General features: G+C 34.8%; 1 protein-coding gene across 4 annotated transcripts in view; it reads left to right on the top strand.

Annotated features, from left to right (window-relative positions):
- The window catches only part of EXOC1 (exocyst complex component 1), a 55591-nt gene extending 33915 nt beyond the window's left edge, over positions 1–21676 (top strand). The window contains exons 10-20 of one of the 4 annotated variants that reach the window (XM_058547114.1): positions 998–1103; positions 2029–2052; positions 5906–5950; positions 7235–7398; positions 7987–8094; positions 9821–9897; positions 10427–10655; positions 14515–14698; positions 16561–16760; positions 19143–19337; positions 20989–21676. In XM_058547114.1, the coding sequence (XP_058403097.1) occupies positions 998–1103; positions 2029–2052; positions 5906–5950; positions 7235–7398; positions 7987–8094; positions 9821–9897; positions 10427–10655; positions 14515–14698; positions 16561–16760; positions 19143–19337; positions 20989–21141 (1485 nt within the window). In that variant the 3' untranslated portion in view covers positions 21142–21676. Of the gene's footprint in view, positions 1–997; positions 1104–2028; positions 2053–5905; positions 5951–7234; positions 7399–7986; positions 8095–9820; positions 9898–10426; positions 10656–14514; positions 14699–16560; positions 16761–16870; positions 16988–19142; positions 19338–20988 lie in introns of those variants that run through there. The other 3 variants (XM_058547118.1, XM_058547115.1, XM_058547117.1) reach the window with 3 other exon arrangements.
- The last annotated feature ends 3999 nt before the right edge of the window (positions 21677–25675 follow it).

The following is a 25675-nucleotide window of genomic DNA, read 5'->3' on the forward strand; positions in this document are numbered from 1 at the left end:
ACCTGTTCTAAAACTGGATATATTAATTTGAAATAATAAAGGAAGTTGAAACTTAGATGCCATGATAAATTTAAAAGAATAGTTAGGTATAATTTTTCTGCTGTGGATTTATTTAAATTTAGTCAAACTCTGTGTATGGCATTTAACTTAGGACTTGGAAAAATATATGGTCTCCCATTGTTGAAGAATCCTTCCTGAGGGTGTAATATATTTTTATGTAATGATAAGCAGATATGATGAAGAAATGAGTTTGTATGCTAGACAATAGATGTTTTCATTTGAGCTAGAATAAATCAAATGTTTCTTAAAAATAAATTATGTAATTATGAAAACTAAGACTTACTAATTAAATTCTTATTGAAAATGATCTATTTGGGAGTAATACCCCAAGGCTGACAGGGTACAGTGAAACTGAATGGACTCCGTTGCCCTTGACACTATCTGTTGGTATAATCATTTTTAAAGCAACATGGCACTATGGAGGAAGAGTTATAAAGATTCCCATACTCTTTGGCCCTGTAATTCCATCCTTAGGAAGTTATTCCAAGGAAGCAATTCGTTAGACATGAAAAGCTTGTTGTAACATTGTCTATCATAGCAAAACATTGAAACCACTTATGTTAGGGGATTGGTTTGCTAAATTGTGGTACATCAATAAAGTGTAATGCTGTGCAGTCATTGCAGTGAGACTGGAAAACATGATTGCTCTGACTCACATATCCTATACAGTATGATTGCAGCTATATTTAAACTATGTGAAAGGTAATATGTAAAAATGAAAATATAAATGTGATTGTGTTCAACTTCATATTTTTGTAAATTGTTAATGTTATGATGCCTGTTCAATTTTTTTTAAAGACAGGAAATAGCCTCTGAAATGCATCAGAATTTTAGACCACAAAATTTAAAACAAGCACGAAGGATTTGGGGGGATTGAAAAATGGAAATTGCTATATTTGTTTTATTAATAAGAAGTACGTGTTACTTTTATTTTAAGAATTACATGGATTATTTATCACGACTGTATGAGAGAGAAATTAAAGATTTCTTTGAAGTTGCAAAGATCAAGATGACTGGCACAACTAAAGAAAGCAAGAAATTTGGTAAGCTTAGGCACTCAGTTCATTGTTTTCTATTCTGTTAAAAATGGTTTTATTTATGACAAATAATTCTAAGACTTTTAAGCCAGGTGGAAGAAGATACAGTAGAATTAATAAAAGAGTAAGTCTAATGCGTTGGTTTGATGTAGAGGTATTTCATAGAATGAATATTTATATCTGTAAATATATTTTTTACTAATTAAAATTCTGCAGTATGTGAATCTGACAACAATTGTGTATTCATGCTACAATTAAAAGTATATATTCATAGGAAAAGCACTTGGCCAGAAGATGAAGTGCAGTTTGGTAGACAAAGTATTAGACTGAGACACATGTTGCGAGTTCAGCTTCTGACGTCCTAAAAGACCTTGTATAACACTTGGGGGCAAGTCACTGATCTCTGACGTCATTGCTCTCCACAGGGAAATGAAAGAGATTCCTGACTTCTTACTTCTCACTGGCTATTTTGAGTCAAAAAGAAAGCTTATAAGTATTTTCTCCCCTGCCAAGGGGCTATAAAAATGTCACCAAAATTTCTCTTGTGATTATACCTTATTTTTCCAAAGAGATATTTTTGAGGCGTGTTATTTTTTGTTGCTTCTAAAGATATTAAATGGACAAAGACATGATCTTAAAGGATAACCAGTGAAAGTATCAAGTTGCAAGGAAGGTGATTTGCTGAGGCCACATTCCGCTCTTGCATGTACCCATCTCTGGAGTTCCTTTTGGATGGAGTTCTGTGCCTATTCGACTCAAAAACCTGGCCTTAAATGGCTACAATGTGTACTCCTCAGTGTGTCTGCATAGCTCCCCTTTAGAATAATGAGTTTAGCATTTGCTTGTTGAAAGGAGCCTATGCCCTAAGCAACTTCGGTAATCAGGAAACAGGATTGAAATTGATAGCACATCTTTCCATTCTTTTCTTTAGGACAGAGAAGACTGTCTTTAGTAGGTAATTATTTTGTAATTCACTGGTTTGTTTTTTTTTAATACAACACTAATATATTGATTATACTAGTCCAGAGTTTTGAAATGGTTTGAATCTGTGTGCAAATATGTTATACTTAGGTAAAGATACTGAGAAGAATCTTGGGACAATAGGCTTTTGGAAACAGAAATGCTAACTCATCCTAAAGGTTAATTGTTCTTAAACAGCAGTGTGTTTATATCCTTGTTAATGTTTCACTGTGGATATGTTATGCTTTTTTTTTTAGTAAACAGCATATTATTAATGCAGTTACATGTTTAATGTTTTCATTTAGTATATTTGTCACCACTTGTGAGTGAACCATTTTATTTTGAGAGAACTCTTCTACAGTATATGAAAATTGGAGGTAAAAGGGAAACATTTCTAAAAATATCTCCTCAGGAGGTCATTAATCCCAGTATCAAAATAGTTTATCAAGCCTAAGATTCACATTGAGATAAATGACATAAAAATATAATTTAAATCAAGTACAATAGTATCTTAATGGTATCACTGCATTAACCTGAAAACTAAGTTTTTTCTTTTCTTACCCCTTGAGAAATTCTTAAATTATCTTGTTAAAAAATTCTGAAATTAACATAAGTTTAGAAGGCACTTTGATGGTTTTAAAACAATGTTAAAATTACATCTCTTCTATGTATCTATTAAATAATTAAGGAATAGGAGAGTAATTTGTGACAGCCGATGGCACCAGAAAATTAGTTTATGTTGATATCATCAGCTACAAGAGGAGAAAAACTGAAAAACAGAATTCAGAGGATAAAAACGATTTGGTTCATCTTTGAAGATCTAACTTGTTAGTCAGCATTTAGAAATAAATTTCAAGTTAAATACAAATGACTTAAGTTCTAAATAAGATCAAATGTAAATTCTTTAAAAGATATCTTTTCAATGATTCAGATTATGTTTAAGTCAATTTTTAATAGTAATTATAATTAAAATAGAAACCTGAAATTTGGGGAAGATAAATTTTCAATGAATCAAAATTAAGTAATTATAAATAAAATTTAAATTTGTTTTGTTTTTTACTTGCTCTGAAAATGCTGAGTCATAGATGCTAATGAGAATAGAAAGTCAGATTGAACATATTTTACAAAAGGAAAATGTATAGTCAATATAGTCATAGAGATTCAGGAGAATACTCTCTTTCTGAACCACTATTGACTCAAGTCTTTAACATCTACTTAGTTCAAATAAATCAAAGTAATGTTAAAATGCCAGTAAAGTATCTTTTCTTTGTGATAAGGTCTTTATGTAGGTCATTGCCTTTTTTGATTAGTAAGTTTACTTTGATATCCTCAGAGGTGTGGAATTTTCTCCCCAAGATTGATATTTTGGTGGTCCCCCCCCCCCCCCCGCCATTTGTATTTTGCAAATGCACTCAATGAAATGGCAGGCAAAGGAAATTTAGTAATTATTTTTTAAATTACCAGTTTTTCTTTCTACAGCTAAGATAACACACACATATGTTATTTTAGTTTGTTAACATATGCATTTACATAATTACTACCTCCTTTGTATTTAATATTCCAAGATCTTAAAAATGGTATTATTTTTTTATTCTGTTTCTCCACCTAACTAAGAAATCTTGTTGATTGCAGAGGGAGTCTTGAATACAAGACTGAATTCAGTGCTGGCTGGAAGATTCATTCAATAAATATTAATTATCTCTTATATAATAAGCACTGCTAAGTACTGAGAATGCAGCAATGAGCAAAGACTCTACCCTCATGAAGTTTATAGTCTAGTGGAGATTATTTAAAGATATTTAAAAGTTTACCTAAATATTGTTGCTTGTTGCTGATAAATAATATAGACTTTTTATGAGCCCCAAATTATAATTAATAGGCACTACTAGTAACTATGTATTCTTTATTGGCTACAAAAATAAGAAAAGTACACTCATGTGCCGCATAACGATGTTTTGGTCAAAGACAGATGGCATATACAAGGTGGTCCCATAAGATGAGTACCATAGAGCCTAGGTGTGTGATAGGCTGTACCATCTAGGTTTGTGTAAGTACTGTAGGGGAGGAAGAAATTTTCCTCTCCCTTCTAGCTTCTTCTGGCTGGTCTAAGAATTAGATTGACATGAGACAGATTGACAGGAGAAAAACAAACAAAAGTTTAATAATATGTATACATGGGAGAAACCCAGGAAAACCGAGTAATTCACCAAAATGGCTGAAGCCCTCACGTTGAATACCATCCTCAGCTAAAGAAAAAAGAGGATGTTGGGGGTGGGGAGAGTCAGGGACTTCAGTGGGGAGGAAGGCAGTTCACAGGTAGGTGAAAAGAATCAAATGTTTGGAAAACAAGTGTTTGGCCACACAGAAACAGAAGACCACAGAGGGGAGCCCAACAAACAGGCTTTTCTAGGTTCCTCCCTGTCTCCCACCTAGTTCATGTTATGCTGGGGTGATAGCTCACTTCCTGAGACAAGTTTATTTATCTGAATTCTTTTAGGCAGTTAAGGGGGAGATAAGAAAAACTTTGAGTCTTTTGTTTCTTAAAAATAATCAGTCTAAAATAATCCTCATGTTAAAGAGATACATTTTGGGGTGGCACGTTTTGTTCCCCTTCAGTACACTCTATGTTCACACAACAATGAAAGGAAGCATTGGAAGCATTTAAGGACACATTTCTCAGAACATATCCCTGTTGTTAAGTGATGCCTGACTGTATGTGAAGTATTAGGCGTTGCTCTGGAACTGGTGAACTTAGTATAGCGACACCTGAAGGCCCCCAGAAGGTACTGTTCAGACAGGTCAGCTAGTAGCTCCAGCGAGATCCCTGCTTGCCACTTTGGTATCCAGCCTTATTGTTTCATTTGCCCTTGAGCTTCAGGTAGCCCAGGCTGGGAAGATACACATGTCGCTGATGTGATAAGTTAGTAGCTTATACCTGGGCTTTTGCCTTGAAGTTTGGCAGGATAGTGAGAGTTGACACATTATTCTCGGTTTTTAAAACATGTCTAGGTTATAGTTTATATTCTTTAATTTTCTATTTCATTCTATAATTTCTTTCTTTGCCTTTCATCTTCTAATTTGAGTTAGAATGTTTCACAAGATAATCTCTACAACTGATCTAATAAATATTATATAGAGTGAAGTTTTAGAAACCCTAAAGTAGCTCAAATTCCGGTATTAAACCTGTTCCCTCAGCTTTACCCTTCCATCCACCCATCTGCTGATGAGTATTTTGATATATACCTTTCATTCTGGGTGTTCACAAAGCCAGTTACTAAGTAGTTGAGCTTGATCTTTTGAAATGGTTTTAAAGCCCCGCTCATATAATTTTTTTTTATCAGAAGTAGTATAAAATTATTTAGTACAGTGGAGATACCTTTCAGGAACTTTCAGGGAATATGATATTGTTGATGCATTTAATGTCTAAATCTACAACTTTATTCTAATACATTTCCACTGTTTTAAATTATTTACTTGAACTATATTTTCTTCAAAACCCAAACTTGAAAATATAGTCTTTTAAATTTAAGTATATCCAGCTTCATAAACTTAAAAGAAAATCATTTAAAAGGTGGGGGTGGGGGAATTTACAAATATAGATATTTTTACCTGAATATTTGAATAAAAACAATACATTAAAAGTCTAGTAAAGGTTCTTCTCTCATATAATTTTTCAAACAGTAGCTGACCAACTAAACATATGTTGCATCTCTCGTTACTTGATGCTCATGGTTCTTTGCATGTGTCTTTTAAACTAGAGCTTTAACTTCCTCTTGTGCATGGTTTGTGCAAATTGCAGTTTATTAACTTGTCTTTGTCTTTGATGCTTGCAACCTAATCCATCACAGCTACACTGCCTCGAAAAGAAAGTGCTGTCAAACAGGAAACAGAGAGTGAGTATGCTTAGTGTATTAGTGGGTATTCTCAATGCATGTTCGTTTACTGTCCAGAAAAAAGTTATTTGTCTTGAAAAAAGTTACACGAAAAATATTGATTGCTCTGAGTTGCCAGGTATTGGTGAAGGAAAACCAACATGATGGTAGTGGTATGTCTACATTCAAGAAATATATATCGTTAAAAATATATAGTGGGTAGTCAGAAATTTGTGAAAAGACTTAACCATTATACTTCTGTTTTCAGGCTGAGTTAAGAAACTATAAAAACTCTTATAGATATGATCAGATTTTGCATAATGAAACCAAAGTTTGTCTTTAATTGTCCTTATTATTTCTTTATTTGTCCCTTCTGACTATCAGCAAATAATACAGGTTAACTGAGAAATATTCAAGAAGAATAAAAAAAGGTTTTATTTATTGTTTATATTTAATTCTGAATAAAAATGTCACATTTTCTTGTAAAAATGGAATCCTGTAATTCCTTGATGTACATAGGATATTGTCCAGCTATATTGTTCTCATTTTTCCTCACAGCTATGATGGATACCTATGTTTGTACCTAAACACAGATGTCCTGTGTTAATATAGTTAATGATGTATGTATTATATTTTACTTGTATTTTAAATATAACAAGTTTTCAGGGTTGTTTTTTTCTCTTCATTTTGTTTAGTTTTTTAAAAACTAGTTAATCAGTTCATTTACTGTAAAAGCAGAGTTTCTGGGTTCAGGAGTGTAGTAAGTTGAATTGTATGTAATTCACTTTTTTTGTAGAGCAAGAAGGATCAAGTATTAGCAGTTTCGTATGGTTCAACTTAATATGTTGATTTACTGTGGAGGCGAGTAATATTGGGATATTTTTCTTCAGTTTTATTCAGAAATATAGCAAAGTCAGATAAGCTTGTACACTAGGGGATCAGTGACCTTCATCCGTGTTTATGTCTTTTGAATGGGAAAGAAATCCTCATCTACTTTAGTCTAGAGATGTCATCAGGCAACTTTATCTTTATGGTGAGACCGGGCAGGGCATAGATTATGTGATCTTTAAGATCCCTTTCAGTTCTATTCTGTGGATCTGCATAATTTCACTACTCTTTACAGTGTGCTCGGGAATAGAACACAAATGTAATGAAAGAGAAGGACACTCTACAACCATCCCATGTGGTGGCTTTGTGTACTAATGTAAGCCCTGGAAGACCAAGGCAGTGGAAGATAGCCCTAATTTATGCTATGGATCTTTTCTTCATGAAGGTCGCAACTTTCAAAGTTTTATTATTTCTTAGGTCTTCATGGAAGTTCTGGGAAATTAACTGGCTCTACCTCTAGTCTAAATAAACTCAGTGTTCAGAGTTCAGGGAATCGCAGATCCCAGTCATCTTCCTTGTTGGATATGGGAAACATGTCTGCCTCTGATCTTGACGTTGCCGACAGAACCAAATTTGATAAGGTACAATAAAATAACAAGTACTTCTTAAACATTAATATTAGTTTTCTAACAGCAGTTTGTTATTGCTTTAAGTATGTTCAAAGATTTGGGCTCCGTTGGCTCTCTTAATTAACCATATCTTACTTTCCAATTCTGAATCTGAAAAATACTAGTCAAATGGCAACTAAAATGTAAATTATCAATTAAATGATATAACAGCTTTATTAAAATTTGTTATAAATCATAAAATGCTCACATCTTAAATCTAAGTTCTTTGAGCAACTGTAGAGTAAAGAGGAAATAATAGGTTTTATGAAGCTACACTCTTCTCGGCAATGCATTAAATAAGTTTAAGAAGTTCATCTCTGTCTTCCTCTTTTCAGATTTCAAGTGAATAATTGTTGTGAGTTTTAGGTATATTCTGGCCCTGTTAAGCTTTGACAGTACTGCATTGTCCTGTCATTCTTGGAAGAGTTTGTTTTTGGGATTTCTATTGAGATTATAGCTAAAGCATGTTTGGTCCCTGGAGAAAAGTGAATTAAATGCGAAATGTTATTTTAAGCATTTGGTGCAGTTCTTTCGATATAGGATCATTTTGGTTTTCTTCAGATCTTTGAACAGGTGCTAAGTGAACTGGAACCCCTGTGTCTGGCAGAACAGGACTTCATAAGTAAATTTTTCAAGCTACAGCAACATCAAAGTATGCCTGGAAGTATGGTATGGCTCACATTTATCTGTTCACTAGTTATTTATGATCTGTAGCATAATTAGCCTAATTAATATGTTGTCACAATTTCAATATCCAGAACAGAAAAAAAAAAAGAATTTATAATGTAAGGATTTTTAAAATAATTTTTGTCATACCACAAGATAATAAAGACAGTGATAGAGTTTCGGCATCTAATTTAATATTCCAGACTGTCTTAGGCCTGAACATTCTCTAAATTAGTGAAGGGGAAAAATGTCTGAATTTACTTTGCAAAAAACATTATTTGGATAGCAATTTTAGCATTTTAGTAGTAATCAAGAAAAAATATGATTAAAAAAATGTTTGAGTATATATACCACGGTCTAGCAAAAAGAAAAAAGAAAGAAAGAAATGACAAGACCTCAAATCTGAATCTTTCTTATGACTTTGGTGGTAACTATGAGACCTTAAACCAATTTTTTTTTTTTTGGTAGGGAAGATTGGCCCTGAGCTAACATCTGTTGCCAATCCTCCTCTTTTTGCTTGAGGAAGATTGTCCCTGAGCTAGCAGCCAGGCCAATCTTCCTCTACTTTGTATGTGAGACACCACCACAGCATGGTTTGACAAGCAGTGTGTAGGTCCACACCAGAGATCTTAACCAGCAAACCCTGAGCCACCAAAGTGGAGTGCGCAAACTTAACCACTACACCACCCCTGGCCGGCCGCTAAACCAAATATTTAATCTCTGGTTTTTCTCATCTGTACAATGGGTGGCATAAATGTAAGGCAATAAAATGAGAGATTTGCTAGAATCTTTTGAAGAACTTGAAAGCACAGTACAAATAGAGTAATTTTTAAATTAAGGTCGTCTTAAAAAAGAGAACCAACATATAAAAAGCAGTCATAAAATGAATGAGAAATTAATTTTTGTTTCAAGTGGTTAGGGATTTGTTGTAGATAGTGATGGTAGTAAATTTGCTTACTTGTTAGCTTCTGTAAGAATTTTTGATAGCATTTTTTAAAACACCAATTTTGTTTTGTTTTGTTTTGTTTTGTTTTTGGTGTGGAAGATCAGCCCTGAGCTAACATCCATGCCAATCCTCCTTTTTTGCTGAGGAAGACCGGCCCTGAGCTGACATCTATTGCCAATCCTCCTCCTTTTTTTCCCCAAAGCCCCAGTAGATAGTTGTATGTCATAGTTGCACATCCTGCTAGTTGCTGTAGGTGGGACGCGGCCTCGGCATGGCATGGCCGGACAAGCGATGCATCGGTACGTGCCCGGGATCTGAACCCGGCCGCCAGCAGCGGAGCGCACACACTTAACCGCTAAGCCATGGGGCCGGCCCCTAAATGCCAGTTTTGTTAGAATGAATGGTGAGATTTCTTAAATTTTTAAAATTCTCTCTTGAAAGTTGTTGCTAGATGTTTTCTGTTTTTTGTTGAGCTACCTCCCATTCCCACACCTCCTCTGAGCCTCCTGTAGCCTCTCTGTCCCCACTTTCCCCTCATGTGCACAAACGCAAATTCTCGCCCCACAATAATCCTCAGATAGAATCTAAGAACAAAGCATTTCATGAACATTCTTAAACAGCATACTAAATTATATAAATTTATCAGTAATACTACCTTTAAAAATCATTATTTTTCATAATGTATTCTCTCCTAGGAATTTTAAGACTGAGCAGGCTTTTGCTATATAAACTAGTCAAATTGTTGGTCTTTTATTATGTAAAGTACCTGAATAATTTTTGCAGACTGAAGCAGAGGACCTAGATGGAGGAATGTTATCACGGCAACATAATTCTGGCGCACCACTGCCTATTTCGTCTGAGTATGTGTTTGTTACTATCTATTGTTTATTTTGGAAAAAAATAAACTTTAAATTGAGCAAAGAGGAGTGCTGCTCGATGAGGAGTCCAGATGACTCTCAGTAGGCTGACGGCACCCAGAGCACTGACGTGTGCACCCAGTGTCTTGTCAAGCATCTCACTGAATTAAAATTGGTCCTGTTGTATGGCTTTTCGGCCCTTTTTGGCTCTAGTAATCTCAAAAAATGCAGTCAGTTTTAATGTTCGCTGGTCAGAAGCAGCATTTGAATTGCAGTGTATTTCTCAGAAATCAGAAAGCATGTTTCAGAACCCAGCTTTGTAAATGACATTAAGTTATTTTGAGTGATAAAACAACTTCAAAAAATATTTTTATGTTGGAAAGTCCTGTAGAATAATTTGTTCATTATATTTGGACGTTTTTAATTGGAATATCAAATTTTAGTCATTTTGTATATATTCGGTGGATTAAAGTTAAAGAGGAATACACCTGAAGCTTGTAATAACTTTCTGTATTTTGTGTTTTCTGAACAGGAAAGATATGATCCGCCAAATGATGATTAAAATATTTCGCTGCATTGAGCCAGAACTGAACAATCTCATTGCTTTAGGAGACAAAATTGATAGCTTTAACTCCCTTTACATGCTAGTCAAGATGAGTCATCATGTGTGGACTGCGCAAAATGTGGACCCTGCTTCTTTTCTAAGTACTACATTGGGAAATGTTTTGGTGACTATCAAAAGGAACTTTGACAAATGCATTGTAAGTTTTTTTTAAAAAAATAACTTAGAATTCTAATCATTGCAAAAAATAGGTAAATGTATTTAAATCAGGAGATTTCCAGCTTTTACTGTTCACATCCCCCAAAGCCTTGAAGCAGGGTGTTGGCTGCAATTTATATGAACAGAGTTATTTGGGTAGTACTGTGCCAGCTAGTTTCCCTTTTACACTGTGGATCTTGACAAGTTCTGGAGTAGGTAGCATAGAGGCAGCAGCTGTTTGAGAGACCCACTAGGTAACTGAAATCTCAGTTGACTGATTAGTGACTAGAGAGTTAATGAAACAATTGAAACTATCACTGGGATTTTTTATTTATTTATTTATTTATTTATTTTTGTGAGGAAGATCAGCCCTGAGCTAACATCCATGCTAATCCTCCTCTTTTTGCTGAGGAAGAGCGGCTCTGAGCTAACATCTGTTGCCAATCCTCCTCCTTTTTTTTCCCCCAAAGCCCCAGTAGACAGTTGTATGTCATAGTTGCGTATCCTTCTAGTTGCTGTATGTGGGACGCGGCCTCAGCATGGCGGGAGAAGCGGTGCATCGGTGAACGCCCGGGATCCAAACCCAGGCCGCCAGTAGCGGAGTGCGTGCACTTAACCGCTAAGCCACGGGGCCGGCCCTATCACTTGGATTTATTATTGTTGTTCTTTTAATATATTCTAATAAGAAAATTAAGATTGTTTTAATTAATCTTATTTTAGTAATAAGATTATTTTAATTGATTGCTTAAATTATTTATGTAGTTTATTTAATTGGTTTAGTAGGTTTAATTAATAATCCTATTGCTTTATTTTAAGAATAAATTATTCTTATAATAACTTCCAGCAATCATCATTTTCCTCCTTCTAATAGGAAAAAAAATCATGAACAACTTTATTTTTGTCTCCTAGGTTTTAGAAGCTTGTAGGTATGAATTGGGCTGGGCCAGGTTCTAAAAAAAAAAAGTTTTATTAATGTATTTAGTATGTAGAAGTAGATATGTATCATTTGAATATTTCTACCATGTAACCTCTAAGTTATATTCAGCTCTTGGATATCCATAGAATAATGAGAGATAAAAATATTAAGGGCAATTATAATCCATATCATTTTTTATACTTTTGAAAAATAATATTTATTGAGTTTTTGAAAGTATAAAAGCAATCTGTGTCCACTGTAGAAACTTAAATGTCACCTCAATAGGCTTGTTAATCCTCCTTCCCTACCAAATGATTTCGCTTGGTATTTGAAATACTAGGATATTTGACCATTTAAGGCTTATCCTCTTCCCTCCTCCACCTTTTCCAGAGGTGATGGTAAACCTGGAAGGTCTGATTGTAAGCTGATAGCCTAAAAGAAAGAGAAGAGATACCGAAGGCTGAGAGGAGTCCCATGTGACATAGCTGGAACAGTAAATCGTGAGGACACTATACATTTCCAGATTATGAGGCTTTGTTGCTTTTTGTCAGTAAAATATCACTTTAGATAATAACTCTCAACCTAGTAGAACGTAATAGTTGAAAGCATAGGATGTCGTGTCAGGTAGATGTAGACGTGGGTTCAAATGAAGAGCTTAGCACCTTGCCTGGCACAGAATAAGAGCTTACTAACTGATAACTCGTGATGGTGGTGGTGGTGGTGGTGATGGTAGTAGTAGTAGTAATTTACAATAGTTTATTAAAGAATGTTCGTGTTATTCTCAAGACAGGGCAGTGGAGAAACGAAGTAAAATTAGCCTAGACAAAGGTATAAACTCATATTTTCTTCTGAATTGAATGTATTCCTAAAGGATCTACCTTTTGTCACTCAAAGGAAGGAGAGTTCCCTCTGCTGCCTGTCCTTTCCCTCTGCCTCTTATTTTAACTCAAGTCTTTCCGCAGTATCTGGTAGATTGTGTGTGCTCAGTAAGTGTTACATGTTTTGGTATTTGGGACAAGATCAGGACCCAGGGTATACTTTCAAAAGGTAATGAATGGGTCTGTGTGTATCAAACCAAAAGCGTAAATGTCATGGCTGCAGAAAATGGAACAGATTGCACCTGAGTTTGGCTGTTTCATCTGATGTGGCCAAGCCCAAAATATCTGGTGTTGTTCAAAGAACAGGGCTAAGAAAGCTGGCCTAGCTTGAACTAGAGCTGAAATTAGCAAATAACTGACACCTCGAGTACTACCAAGCTGGGCTTTGTGATCCAATACATTTCTTAACTGTGTTTAGTTTGCTTTTCAGGATTCCTCACACTATGGTGATACAGATTTGCTTTCGTAAACCTTAGAGAATGATGTGATTTGGTCAAAGTGCTGTGGACAAAGGACAGACAAATAATAGAGTGATATGTGGTTAGCATCAAAGTCATAGTCTTAAACACTGAGTGACCTCCATGTCCTTCTGGTGATGGCAATATGATCAGGCAATCAGCTGGAAATAATGTATACCTTTAGCTTGAGAGAAATTGTATTTTTGTGAGATTTAGTTCATTGATGGCTCTTTTCTTAAATGAGTACACTGTTTCTACCCTGCCAGTTACAAAGCTAGAGAAGACAACTACCATTTAGAACATTTCCTATTAATATTCAAGTATTTTTGGGCTATAGTTGTATCCTGTGCATTTAAAATGCCACAAAGAACAAAAATCTTCATGCAGCTTAATAACAATAGACCAGCATTCATAAATAAGCACTTACTATGCCCCAGGCACTGACCGATATAAGCAATTTGCACACATTATCTCATCTAACCCTCACAACCTCCTCCCCGCTACATAAGGTAGCTGCTCCAAGAGGTTATGTTACTTTCCCCAGGTCAACAGGTAACAAGGGATGGAGTTGGTATTAATACCCAGACACATCTGGTTCCAGCACCTGCAATCTTACACTACCCTCTCTACTGCATCCAATTTTACTCCTCAGAGTTATCAATACTGATGAAGTGGAATAGTGGTAAAGACAATATGGATTGGTTGACAGCACTTACAGGGCTTTCTTATACTAGTGCCTGCAGCCTGGAAATAATTACTTTTTTAATCCACATGTTACACGGTTTTCAAGTTATACCTCCAAAATCTCAACACAATGAAATTTTAGGTAGAAGTTGAAAATGATCCAGCAGTATTTGGCAGTATAATTCTTACTGTGAATAGGTCTGGATCCTCTGAGAAGTACAAAGAACCATAATTGAATCCATGGATTTTTTTGAACCCAGATGTCTGGATTCTGTCTATATGAAATATCCCTTTTGTACGTTGTCACCCTCAAAGACAAGCACTTTGCTGAACTAATTTAGAATAAGTAACTAATAGATAGATGAAAAACTATATAATGCAAATCTATAGTAGAAATGCCTATTCTCCCTCTGTGTTCTCACACCCAAAAAATACAGAACTCGTCTATCCAAACAGAAATTTTAAGCTGATGAGAATTGGAAATGGCTGTGGTTCTCAAACTTGGCTATATGGCCACCAACAAGAAGTAACCTCGAGAGATCCTGTGTGTGCTGTGATACTTGCTCTGCCCCAAAATGGGCAATCACTTTACACTTATCTTTCATAAATGATAGAAATGTTTGTTGGTTATTTTTGCTTTGAACAAAGACTTGAGGTTCACAAGCCTTGATTGCTTCTTGTTTTAAATAATTTGGATTTTTTTCCTTGACTTCATTTTCTTAAATAAAATATGTGTACTTTTTATTCTATAGAAATAGTTTTTCTTAGTTATCTCTATTATATTACTGTTTAATTAGTAAGCATCCAAAATGTTCAAGGTGCTAAATTATATCCTACCTCTATGATATATACAGTTGGTTATAATTATATGTTATTTCTAAAGTTGCTTGGCTATTTCTCTCCCTTGCTTTCTGCCAACTTTAGAGTAACCAAATAAGGCAAATGGAAGAAGTAAAGATCTCAAAGAAGAGTAAAGTAGGAATTCTTCCATTTGTTGCTGAATTTGAAGAATTTGCTGGACTTGCAGAATCAATCTTTAAAAATGCTGAGCGTCGTGGAGATCTAGATAAAGCATATACTAAACTTATCAGAGGAGTGTTTGTTAATGGTACGCTTTTGTTACGTTCTAAAGAATTTTTTGGTTGGTTGTTTTCATTATTTCTCATAACTCGGAAGTTGGGGAACAGATATGTTCATTATTTTCCATATTCTATAGTCTTTTTTAAGTTTTATGAAATTAAAGATTTCTTGAATTTGAAACACAGACAGTACATAAAGCCCATTCATGTGCATTAGGAACCACTTATATTTTAGGGTTCATATGGCCTTAGCACTATGTAAAATTGGAATTCATTTTTTTAACACACAAAAAAATGACCTGCTGATTACATTTGCATTTTAACAGAAGTCTTCTGGAGATGATAGGCAATAATGTCTGTGTAACCATAAGCAAATCAGTTCACTTCTTTAGGCCTCAGTTTTCATATCTGTTACTTGAGGTAGATTAATGCTAAAATACTATGATTCACTGTCTTCCTGTGTCAAATTCCACAATTAAGTTCCAGAAATAATGTGGACATGTCATTTAACTGGAAATAAATTATCTGATTGCACATATTCAGGAATTTTAAAGCTAAAAAAATTGATGGAAAGTTAGAATCATCTCACCAATTACATATAATATATTTTCAGTGGAGGCAAGTCTAGGAGAAAGGTAGGTAAATTACATGATTGAATGTATGGCTGATATTTCTTTTAAAATTCAAAGTAGCTTTGCTTCATCTGATTGTAAAGTAATATGTGCTCGTTACGCAACCCCAAAAATCAGAAACAGATTTTGAAAATCAAGAAAAAAATAAAGATAATTTGTGATCTCATCATGCAGAGATAACATTTCATTTTTATCCTTCCAAACTTTTCCATATCTCTCTCCCTCATATATATGTGCATATTGTGTGTGTGTCCGTGCATGCGTACGTAAAATTTAATATAAAAATTTTTATCTTACTTTGCATACTCTTGGAACCTGTTAGACTCTATAATCCTAGTGCCTTTCCTTGTCCATTAATATTGATAACCATAATCACTTTTAATGATTGCATAGTATTCCATGTATCATTATTTACTTAGCAAATCTCCTATTAATAGGCTTTAGTTTGTTTCCAGTTTCTTGCATGCATACATTTTTGTATACTTTTCCAATAATTTCCTTAGGGTAAATTACTAGAAATGGAATTAGTGGATCAAAAGGTTTGAATATATCTCAAAGCTTTTGCCACCATGCAGAAAGGTTGTACCAGTTTAGTGCTATGAGCAGTTGGTGAAAGTTTCCATCACATCTGTACCAATGCTGAATATTACTAGATATTATTAATCTTTTTATTCTTCATCAAGCTAATAGGCTATAAATTGATTTTGTTTATGGTGTTTTTTTACCATCCAAGAGCTTTCAAATTTTATGTCCAATTTATTCATCTTTCCCTTTATGTCTTCTGAGTTTTGGGCCGTTCCTAGAAAGGTCACACCATCACAGAATTATTTTTTTTAATTAGCTTTGTTTTCTTTAATACATATGATTACATTCATTTATTTGCTTTTTACATGTTAAGTAATTGAGCAATTTAAAATTTGTTTGGCTGAAAGATGTGAAATAAGAATCCAAATTTAGTGTATTCATAAGGACCAGCTGGTTGTCCTAACACATTTTGAATAATTCATTTTCACGCTGATTTGAAAAGCCACCTTTGTTATATACTAAGTTGCCAAATATGCGTGGGACTGTTTTAGAATGATTTTTTTCTTAGGTTTAGGTGGATGTGAAGACTCTTTAATACAGTATATTTTATTAAGTCCAGAAATATGCTTGCTTCTTAAACTTACAAATGAAAAATATCCATCGTGTAAATATTTTTATAGCAAATATGGTCATACTCATATCAGGATATTATATTTTTTTTCTTTTGATTTCAGTGGAGAAAGTAGCAAACGAAAGCCAGAAGACCCCCAGGGATGTAGTTATGATGGAAAACTTTCACCATATTTTTGCAACACTTTCTCGTTTGAAAATCTCATGTCTAGAAGCTGAAAAAAAAGAAGCCAAACAAAAATACACAGATCACCTTCAGTCTTATGTCATTTACTCTTTAGGGCAACCTCTTGAAAAACTAAACGTAAGTATATTTGCATTCAGTATTTTTTTCCTGGTTTTGAACCTGTGTTCATGTGCTTAACATTCAACACAACAGACATTTATCTTAAATTTGCTCATGTATTGATGCAGGAGGATAAGGACAGAGGGATTCATTTATTGAATGTGCCAGTGTGCCAAGATGCTGCTAGATGCTCTGTATGCATTATTTCTTTTAATTCTTATAAACAATGATGTGGGGTAAGATAGTATTATCCCCATTTTACAAATGAAGAAACTGAAAGTAAATAAACTTGCTTGAAGGTAGCTTGTAAGTAGTAAAGCTGGGGGATGAAACCTAGATGAAGCTTTCCCATTATATCAGACTCTCATTTCTTACTTCATAAATGGCCAGCCTTTATCCCTAGTTCAGATGAAGATTTCAAAAACTTTATCAAGATAAAAGGAAAACCAAACATTTTGTTCCTTGCCTTTTCCTTTCCCTTTCTTTCCTGACTTGAGTCATTCCTCAGAGCAAGTCTGATAATTAAAATTAAGAAATGATGGTTTTAGAGAACTTCGCAACATAGTGGAAGCTTAAATGGGACCCTTTTAACTTTGTCCACAATGTGATTAGTCATCGTTTATAAGTTTTAACTTGAAATTAGATTCAAATAAAAAATACGTATCTGTTGTCAACAATTCAAAGAAATACATAAAGATGTTTAATCAAATATGGAACCGATTCCTTATAAAACGGAAGAACAGATACTCCTGTAGGGTAAAGGGTCTGTCTCAGACCTGAAGCCTCCGTGATACTTCACTGCAGCATCAGAGGCATTCCCTTCAAAATCAGATTTAAAGCAGAAATATTACTAGATCCTTTATTACTTAACATTGTTCTAGAAGCTCTAGCCAGTGCAGTAAGACCAGAAACATAAATAAGAGATGTGGAAAGGGGAGTCAAGATTATAACTACCTGTACATGATATGTTGAAATTATTGGTAATTCTGTCTTTCTGATGAAGTGGCAGGATTCAAAATAAATATATCAAAAAACAGGGCTGGCCCCGTGGCTTAGCAGTTAAGTGCGCACGCTCCGCTGCTGGCGGCCCGGGTTTGGATCTCGGGTGCGCACTGACGTACCGCCTCTCCGGCCATGCTGAGGCTGCGTCCCACATACAACAACTAGAAAGGATGTGCAGCTATGACATACAACTATCTACTGGGGCTTTGGGGGGAAAAAATAAATAAATAAAATCTGTAAAAAAAAAAAGAAAATTTATTTCCCATATGTCAGCAATAACCAGTTAAAAGCTTATGTAGAAACAAAATTTTAAAAACACCAGGAATACACTTAACAAAAAATTATCAAAAAATAATAATTTAATGAAGAATAAACAATAATTGCTAAGAAAATTTTAGAGAAAAATAATGTGAGGGGATTTGACTTGTCACTGTTAAATCATATCGTATAGTGCTCAAATAAAAAGGCATACCGGTCAATAAAACTACATATTAAAAAAGCAAAGATACTTAAAAGACAACCTGAGAAGAATATTTATAACAATACAACAAAGTCAATATGTTTAATATAAAAGATATTTTTTAAATCAATAAGAAAAGCTCTAAGATCCCAACGTATAAATGGGCCAGGGTCCTGAATACACTAGTAAACGTGTGAAAGCAGGTTAACTTCATTTATAGCCAAAGAACTAAAACAACAAATAAACCTTTTTCACTCATCAAAATGGCAGTGATTTTTTTTAAATTGCAGTAATGCTAATGACAGTATGGTAAGGTAGCAGTCTCATATAGTGTTGATAGAGATGCAAATTGAAGTTTTTCTGGGAAGCAATTTGTGTATATGAAGAATCTTCAGAATACTTAAAATTATACTTCTCAACTAAGGAATTACAGTCCTAGAAATTTATGCTAGAAAGTAGTCAGTAATGTGTGTAAATACTTATGTACCAAAGATATTTCTAGCAAATGTATTTATAATAGGTTTTTGTAAAAATCTGAGTAAATTTTGCCAACTCTGAAAAAAAGTGAAAAATATTAAATATCCAATACTGGAGGAACGAATAAATAAATTATGGTTCAGCTATTGGATGGAATATTATGCAGCCCTTAAAATTTATACTTAGGAAAAACATATAGAATATTAAATGGAAAATACAACAAACAGAATTATAATCTTATTTATGTACTCACACATCAGAAGAGTGGAAGGAAATCTAAAATGTTAACGGGCTGTCTGAGTGGTGTGGTAATAGGTGATTGTTATTTTATCCTTTATACTTTTACACACTGTCTGGTTTTAACACGGTCAATATATATACTATTTTATAATCAGATTTTTAAAAGTTTAAGTGGTAATACAAGCAGTTCTTAGCCATTGTTTCTTTTCATTTCCTTGAAGCATTTCTTTGACGGCGTTGAAGCTCGTGTAGCACAGGGTATAAGAGAGGAAGAAGTAAGCTATCAACTTGCATTTAACAAACAAGAACTTCGTAAAGTTATTAAAGAGTATCCTGGAAAGGAAGTGAAAAAAGGTTTAGATAACCTCTACAAGAAGGTTGATAAGCATTTGTGCGAAGAGGAGAACTTACTCCAGGTATGCTTAATTCTTGTAAGCATCAGCTTGGACATCCTTACATATGTGGCTTTTCTCCAAAGTATTCCTCCAGAAATGCTACAGATTTTCTAATTTTAGTGCAAGAGGAAAGTTCCATAAAGTACAGACCAGATTGATGAATTGTGAGGAACAAAGGAAACTATTTACATATTTATATGGCTATTCCTGTTTATTTTATACTTCTGTTATTGTTTTGAGGCATTAAGTTGTTTTTCTTTTGTTTAGGGATGGGTTTTTGGGGTTTTTTTTGGTTTTTTTAAATTTGAGGGGAGGAAGGAAATGGAATATAGTATAGCACAGTGGAGTGATTCTGAGTATGGGGGTTGGAGTTAGAAATGGGTTCATAATCTGGCTCCATGTTAAGCTGCATGATTTTGGGCAAGTTACTTACCCTCTCTGAGCCTCAATTTCCTTACTTGAAAAGGGGAAATAATACCTCTCTTGTATAGTGGGCACTACTATTATTGTCATTGCCATCTTATAGATGAGAAAATCAAAACTTAGAGAGGTGGAGTGATGTGACCAAGATCCCATAGCTAATGGATGGTAGAGCCAGATTTAAACCCCATATTGAGCCATTATTCTTTAATAAACCATACCGAAAGGCCCAGAGATGAGTGAGAGTTAGTCTGACTTCAACATCATAGAAGCCTACATGAGGGATATTGCATTTGTGTTAGCCTAAGTCAGATAGTAATATAACAGATAAAGTGGCAGGAGTGGCTTCCAGGTGGAAGAAATACCATAAGCTAAAAGATGAAAAGTAAAAAGTATAATGCTGCTTAGTAAATAGTTTTAGATTGACAGGAATTTAGGATTTATGAGATTTAGGATTTACAAGGGAAAATCCTGGACGAATACATTCCCTCAGCTGTCAGATAGGGATGGTGATCACAGTATCCACCCTCACCAGGTTGTCATGAGACTTAAATAGGATAATATGTACATTAAGCACTTCATACTGTGCTGATATAGAGCGAGCGTCAATAAATGTAACCTATTGATATTAGCTCATATATCAAATGTGTATCAGATTCTGTCTTGATATTCGTCTATGTATTAGTTTCCACTGCTAGATTATAAATTCCTTGGATTGCTGATAATTGGTCTGACTCATCTTAGTGTCCTCCATGGCATCAAGCAATTTTTTGCATCATCAATTTTAGGTAAAGATATTTTTAGACTTTCATCTGAAATGAAATTTAAGCATTAATTGTTGCATTTCATTTAATCATTAGTCTTTGTTCCATACATAATTGTGCATATCCATATATGTGTTGGATATTGGAGGAGATTTAATAAGAGCTAAAATAGAATGAGTGCTTAGTGTATCAAACACTGTTCTAGGCAGTTAACATACATTCACGCATTTAATCCTCACAAGAAACTTATAGGAAGGAATTATTATTATTACCCCAGTTTACAGATAAGGAACTTGAGGCACAGAGCAGTGATGTAACATACTTGAGGTCACAAGTCTTGTGAGTAGAAGGAGCTAGGAGTCTGATTCCAGAATGTATGTTCTTAACTATGACATTGTGCTAAATTCTTAGAATATGTCTTGACATTATTTCTATGTACTTGAGTATGTATTGTTTCCATTCGTGGTTTATTTTCGTTTTTATAATAGGTGGTGTGGCACTCCATGCAGGATGAGTTTATCCGTCAGTACAAGCACTTTGAAGGTTTGATAGCTCGCTGTTACCCTGGGTCTGGTGTTACAATGGAATTCACTATTCAGGACATTCTGGATTATTGCTCCAGCATCGCACAGTCCCACTAAACCTTATGAAATGAGAAAAGTTAAATGAAGAAAGCGCTCTGAGTACATTATTCAAAAATATCAAGCACCTGTTTTGAAAACCCAGACTTGAAATTTCATGTATTATTAAATGTCAGGTAAATGGGTAATATCATATTGTAAGTATTCAAGAGCAAAAGTACTAACCTGTGTAGCAGTTTTATTTGCCTAATAGGTTGAGTACTAACATAAAGCATTTATCTCATCATAAAATGCCTTTAGCCTTTTTCTATGACTGAAGAGGAAATTTTCCTTGATTCCTTAGCTTCTTGTATTTGAGAATGGTTATTCTATGTGTAATGCATTGAGAGTTCTTCAGCTTTCACTAATTCAGTATTGTTTACAAATCATGTAACTACTAAAATATTGTACAGAATTTTTTCCTTCTAACTAATGTGTATATGGATAAGGGATCTTGTGATGATCAGTTGTAAACTTGGATTTTGAGGATTATGTGACTCTGTGTAGTTATGATTCTGAAATAAAGAAATTTTCAAAAAGTTGAAATTTGATAATATTCTTAGATCTGTTATATGCTGTCTTTTATATAAAAGCAAGTTCTTATAAAATCGGTGTACAAAAATTAATTGCTTGTTCCTTTACCACAGAACATTTAAAAGTGTAATAAGAGGGCTGGCCCCATGGCTTAGCGGTTAAGTGCTCGCACTCCGCTACTGGCGGCCGTGATTCGGATCCGGGGCGCGCACCGACGCGTTGCTTCTCTGGCCATGCTGAGGCCGTGTCCCACATACAGCAACTAGACGGATGTGCAACTATGACATACAACTATCTGCTGGGGCTTTGGGGAGAAAAAGGAGGAGGATTGGCAATAGATGTTAGCTCAGGGCCTTTTGCTTCCTCAGCAAAAAGAGGAGGATTAGCATGCAAGTTAGCTCAGGGCTGATCTTCCTCACCAAAGAAAAAAAAAAGTGTAATAAGAAAAATAAAACCATTTATAATACGCATCAAAAAAATTTAGTATTTGGGACTAAATCTAACAAAATGTGCTATGGAATGCATTGTGTCCCTCCCGAAAATTCATATGTGGAAGCTGTTAACTGTCCCCCCCATGTGACTATATCAAAGATAGGGTCTTTAAGGAGGTAATTAAGGTTAAATGATGTCATAAAGGTGGAGTCCTAATCCAGTAGATCCAAGAAGAGACACCAGAGCTCTCTCTCTGCCATGTGTGGACACAGCAAGGAGGTGGCTGTCTGCAAGCCAGGAATAGAGCTCTCACCAGAACCCAACCATGCTGGCACCTGATCTCGGACTTCCAGTCTCCAAAACTGAGACAATAAATTTCTGTTGTTTAAGCCACCCAACCTATGGTATTTTGTTATGGCAACCTAAGCTGATTGATACAAGATATATAAGACCTTTATGGAGAAAATTATAAAACTATTGAAAGATATTAAAGAAGGCCTAAATAGTTGGAGGAATGTTTCATGTTTCTACATAAGAACACATAACATAGTAGAAATGAAAGTTATTCCCAAATTTAAAAGTGCAGAGTTCTGGTTTCCAGTCCAGCACATAAGAAGTTTGGAAGTAGTCTCTCCATCCTAACAAGTAAAAAACTGAACAAACTGAAAAACCAACTCTTAGATCTCTAAGAGAAGTGAGGTCACAGGACAAATCACTACCAGAATTGCAGAGACTGACAGGAGAATATGGAGATTCACAATTTATGGGAGCAGAAACCCACAAGCTGAAACCTTCACAGGAACCAGTGCTGAGGTGGGGAAAACTGAACTGTAATTGATGAATTCCTGGAGACTGAGAGTGGATAAGTCAGAAATAAAATTTCCAGGGAGGCCCAGTCATGGAAGATAAAACTTTTGTGAATTTTACTCCTAGAGATCTACCAGGTTCTCACAGTGTATATCAGAGAAAAATCCACTTATGCTTCTTGCAGGGGGAGGGGAAGAGGAATCATTTTGAAATTTGCCAGCATATTGTATTCCTAACAAGGTCTGCCCTTAGGAGAAATTGAACCAGAGCCTAACTGATCTGGGAGATGGGAAATACCCAACTCAGGCTGGCTCTAGCCTTCCACATGGAGAAAGGGGAAAAACCCAACCTCAGCCCACTCCAGTCATCCTTTCCCACCTAAAGAGAGAGGGGAGACTGAAAAGCACAGGTGAAGTTCACAGTCCAGAGGTACAGGCTCACTAAAAGACTGAGACCTAATGATAGGACTACAGAATGTTTCCTCTCCACCTACACCTTACCACCACATTATTAAAGACCTATTTACAACAATTCCTTTTACCCAGTGCATCATGTACAGCTATCAAAAAATTACAAGGCATACTAAAAGGTAAAAAAACAGTTTGAAGTACAAAGTAAGCAGAAGAAGAAGACTCAGATATGGCACGGATGTTGGAATTACCAGACCAGGAATTTAAAACAACTGTGATATGCTAAACATGGTAATGGATAAAGTAGACAGCATGCAAGAACAGATGGGCAATGTAAGCAGAGAGATGGAAATTACAAAAAGAATCGAAAGTGCTACAGATAAAAAAAACACTAACAGAAATGAAGACTGCCTTTAATGGGCTGACTAGTAGACTGGACACAGCTGAGGAAAGAATCGCTGAGGTTAAGGATATCTCAATAGAAACCTCCAAAACCAAAAAGAAAAGAGAACAAAGACTGAAAAAAGAACAGGGTATCCAAGGACTGTGGGACAACTATAAAAGATGTAACATGCACATAATGGGAATACCAAAAGGAGAAGAAAGAAAGAAAGGAACAAAAATATTTGAAACAAGAATGACTAGTAATTACCCCCAGATTAACGTCTGACACCAAACCACAGATCCAGGAAGCTCAGAGAACAACAAGCACGATGAATGCCAGAAAAACTACACCTCGGCATATCATTTTCAAACTACAGAAAAACATAAAGCTAAGAAAAAAATCCTAAAAGAAGCTGGAGGGAAAAAATATGCCTTACCTATAGAAGAACAAAGATAAGAATCACATTCTACTACTCTTCAGAAGCCATGCGAGGCAGAAGAGAGTGCAGTGAAATGTTTAAAGTGTGAGAGAGAAAAAACACCAACCTAGAATTCTGCACCCTGCAAAATTATCCTTCAAACATGAAGTAGAGATAGACTTTCTGAGGTGAATAAAAATTGAGAGAATTCATTGCCAGTAGACCTGCCTTGCAAGAAATGTTAACAGAACTTTAGAGAGAAGGAAAATGACATAATCAGAAATTCAGATCTACATAACGGAAGAGCCTCAGAGAAGGGATAAGTGAAGATAAAAACTTTTATTTTTCTTATTCTTAAGTGATCTAACAGATAAAAATTTATTCAAAATAACATATCAACAATATATTCAATTATTTGTGCATATATATATATGCTTATATATAAGTGAAATGAATAATACCAATGATATAAGGGATGAGAGAGAGGAATTAGGATTCTTTTGTTATCATAAGGTACTCTTACTATCCATGAAATGGTATAGGGTTATTGGAAAGAAGACTTGGATTAGTCTTAAATGTATATTTCAAACTATAGGCCAACCACTTAAAAAAGTTTAAAAAGAAGTGTAATTGATATGCTAAGAAAGTGGAGAAAATGGAATCATATAAAATGCTCAGTTAAAACCACAAAAGACAAAAAGAATGGAAGACAAAACTAGGAACAAAGAACAAGGGCAACAAATTGAAAACAGTAACAAATATGGTAGATACTAATCCAACTATATAAAAAATTCTTTTGAATGTCAATGGTCTAAATGCACCAATTGAAACAGATTGTCAGAGTGAATCAAAAAACAAGACCCAAATATATGTTGTCTACAAGAAACCCATTTTAAATATAAAGACATATAGAGTAAAAGTAAGTACATGGAGAGATGCCATGCTAACACTAATCAAAAGAAAGCAGGAGTTATATTAATTTCAGACAGAGCAAATGCAGAGTAAAGAAAGTTATCAACGATAAAGAAGGGCATTACATAATGATAAAGAGGTCAATTATCCAGTGAGACATAAAATCCTTAACGGGTTTATGCCTAACGGAACATTGATATAAATCAGGTAAAAATTGATATTGCTGCAAGAAGAAATAGATGAATCCACTATTATAGCTGAAGTCTTCAACACACCTCTATCAGAAATGGACAGATCCAGCAGGCAGAAAATCAATAAGGGCATAATTGAACTCAACACCACCATCAATCAGCTGGATATAAGGGACATCTATAGGCCACTTCATCCAACAATAGCAGAATATTCATTGTTCTCAAGGTCATATGGAATATTCACCAAGATAGATAACTTCTGTACCATAAAACACACCTAAAGAAGGAATAGAACTTATATAATGTCTGCACTCAGACCACAAAGGAATTAAACTAGAAATCACTAACAGAAAGCAGGAAAATCCCAAAATACTTGGAGATTAAAGATTCAGTGCAATTCCAGTCAAAGTCACAACTGTTTTGGTTTGGTTTCTGTGGGACCTGACAAGCAGTTTCTAAAATTTAC

Source organism: Diceros bicornis, chromosome 8, assembly GCF_020826845.1.
Source record: "Diceros bicornis minor isolate mBicDic1 chromosome 8, mDicBic1.mat.cur, whole genome shotgun sequence".
Taxonomy (NCBI): Eukaryota; Metazoa; Chordata; class Mammalia; order Perissodactyla; family Rhinocerotidae; genus Diceros; species Diceros bicornis.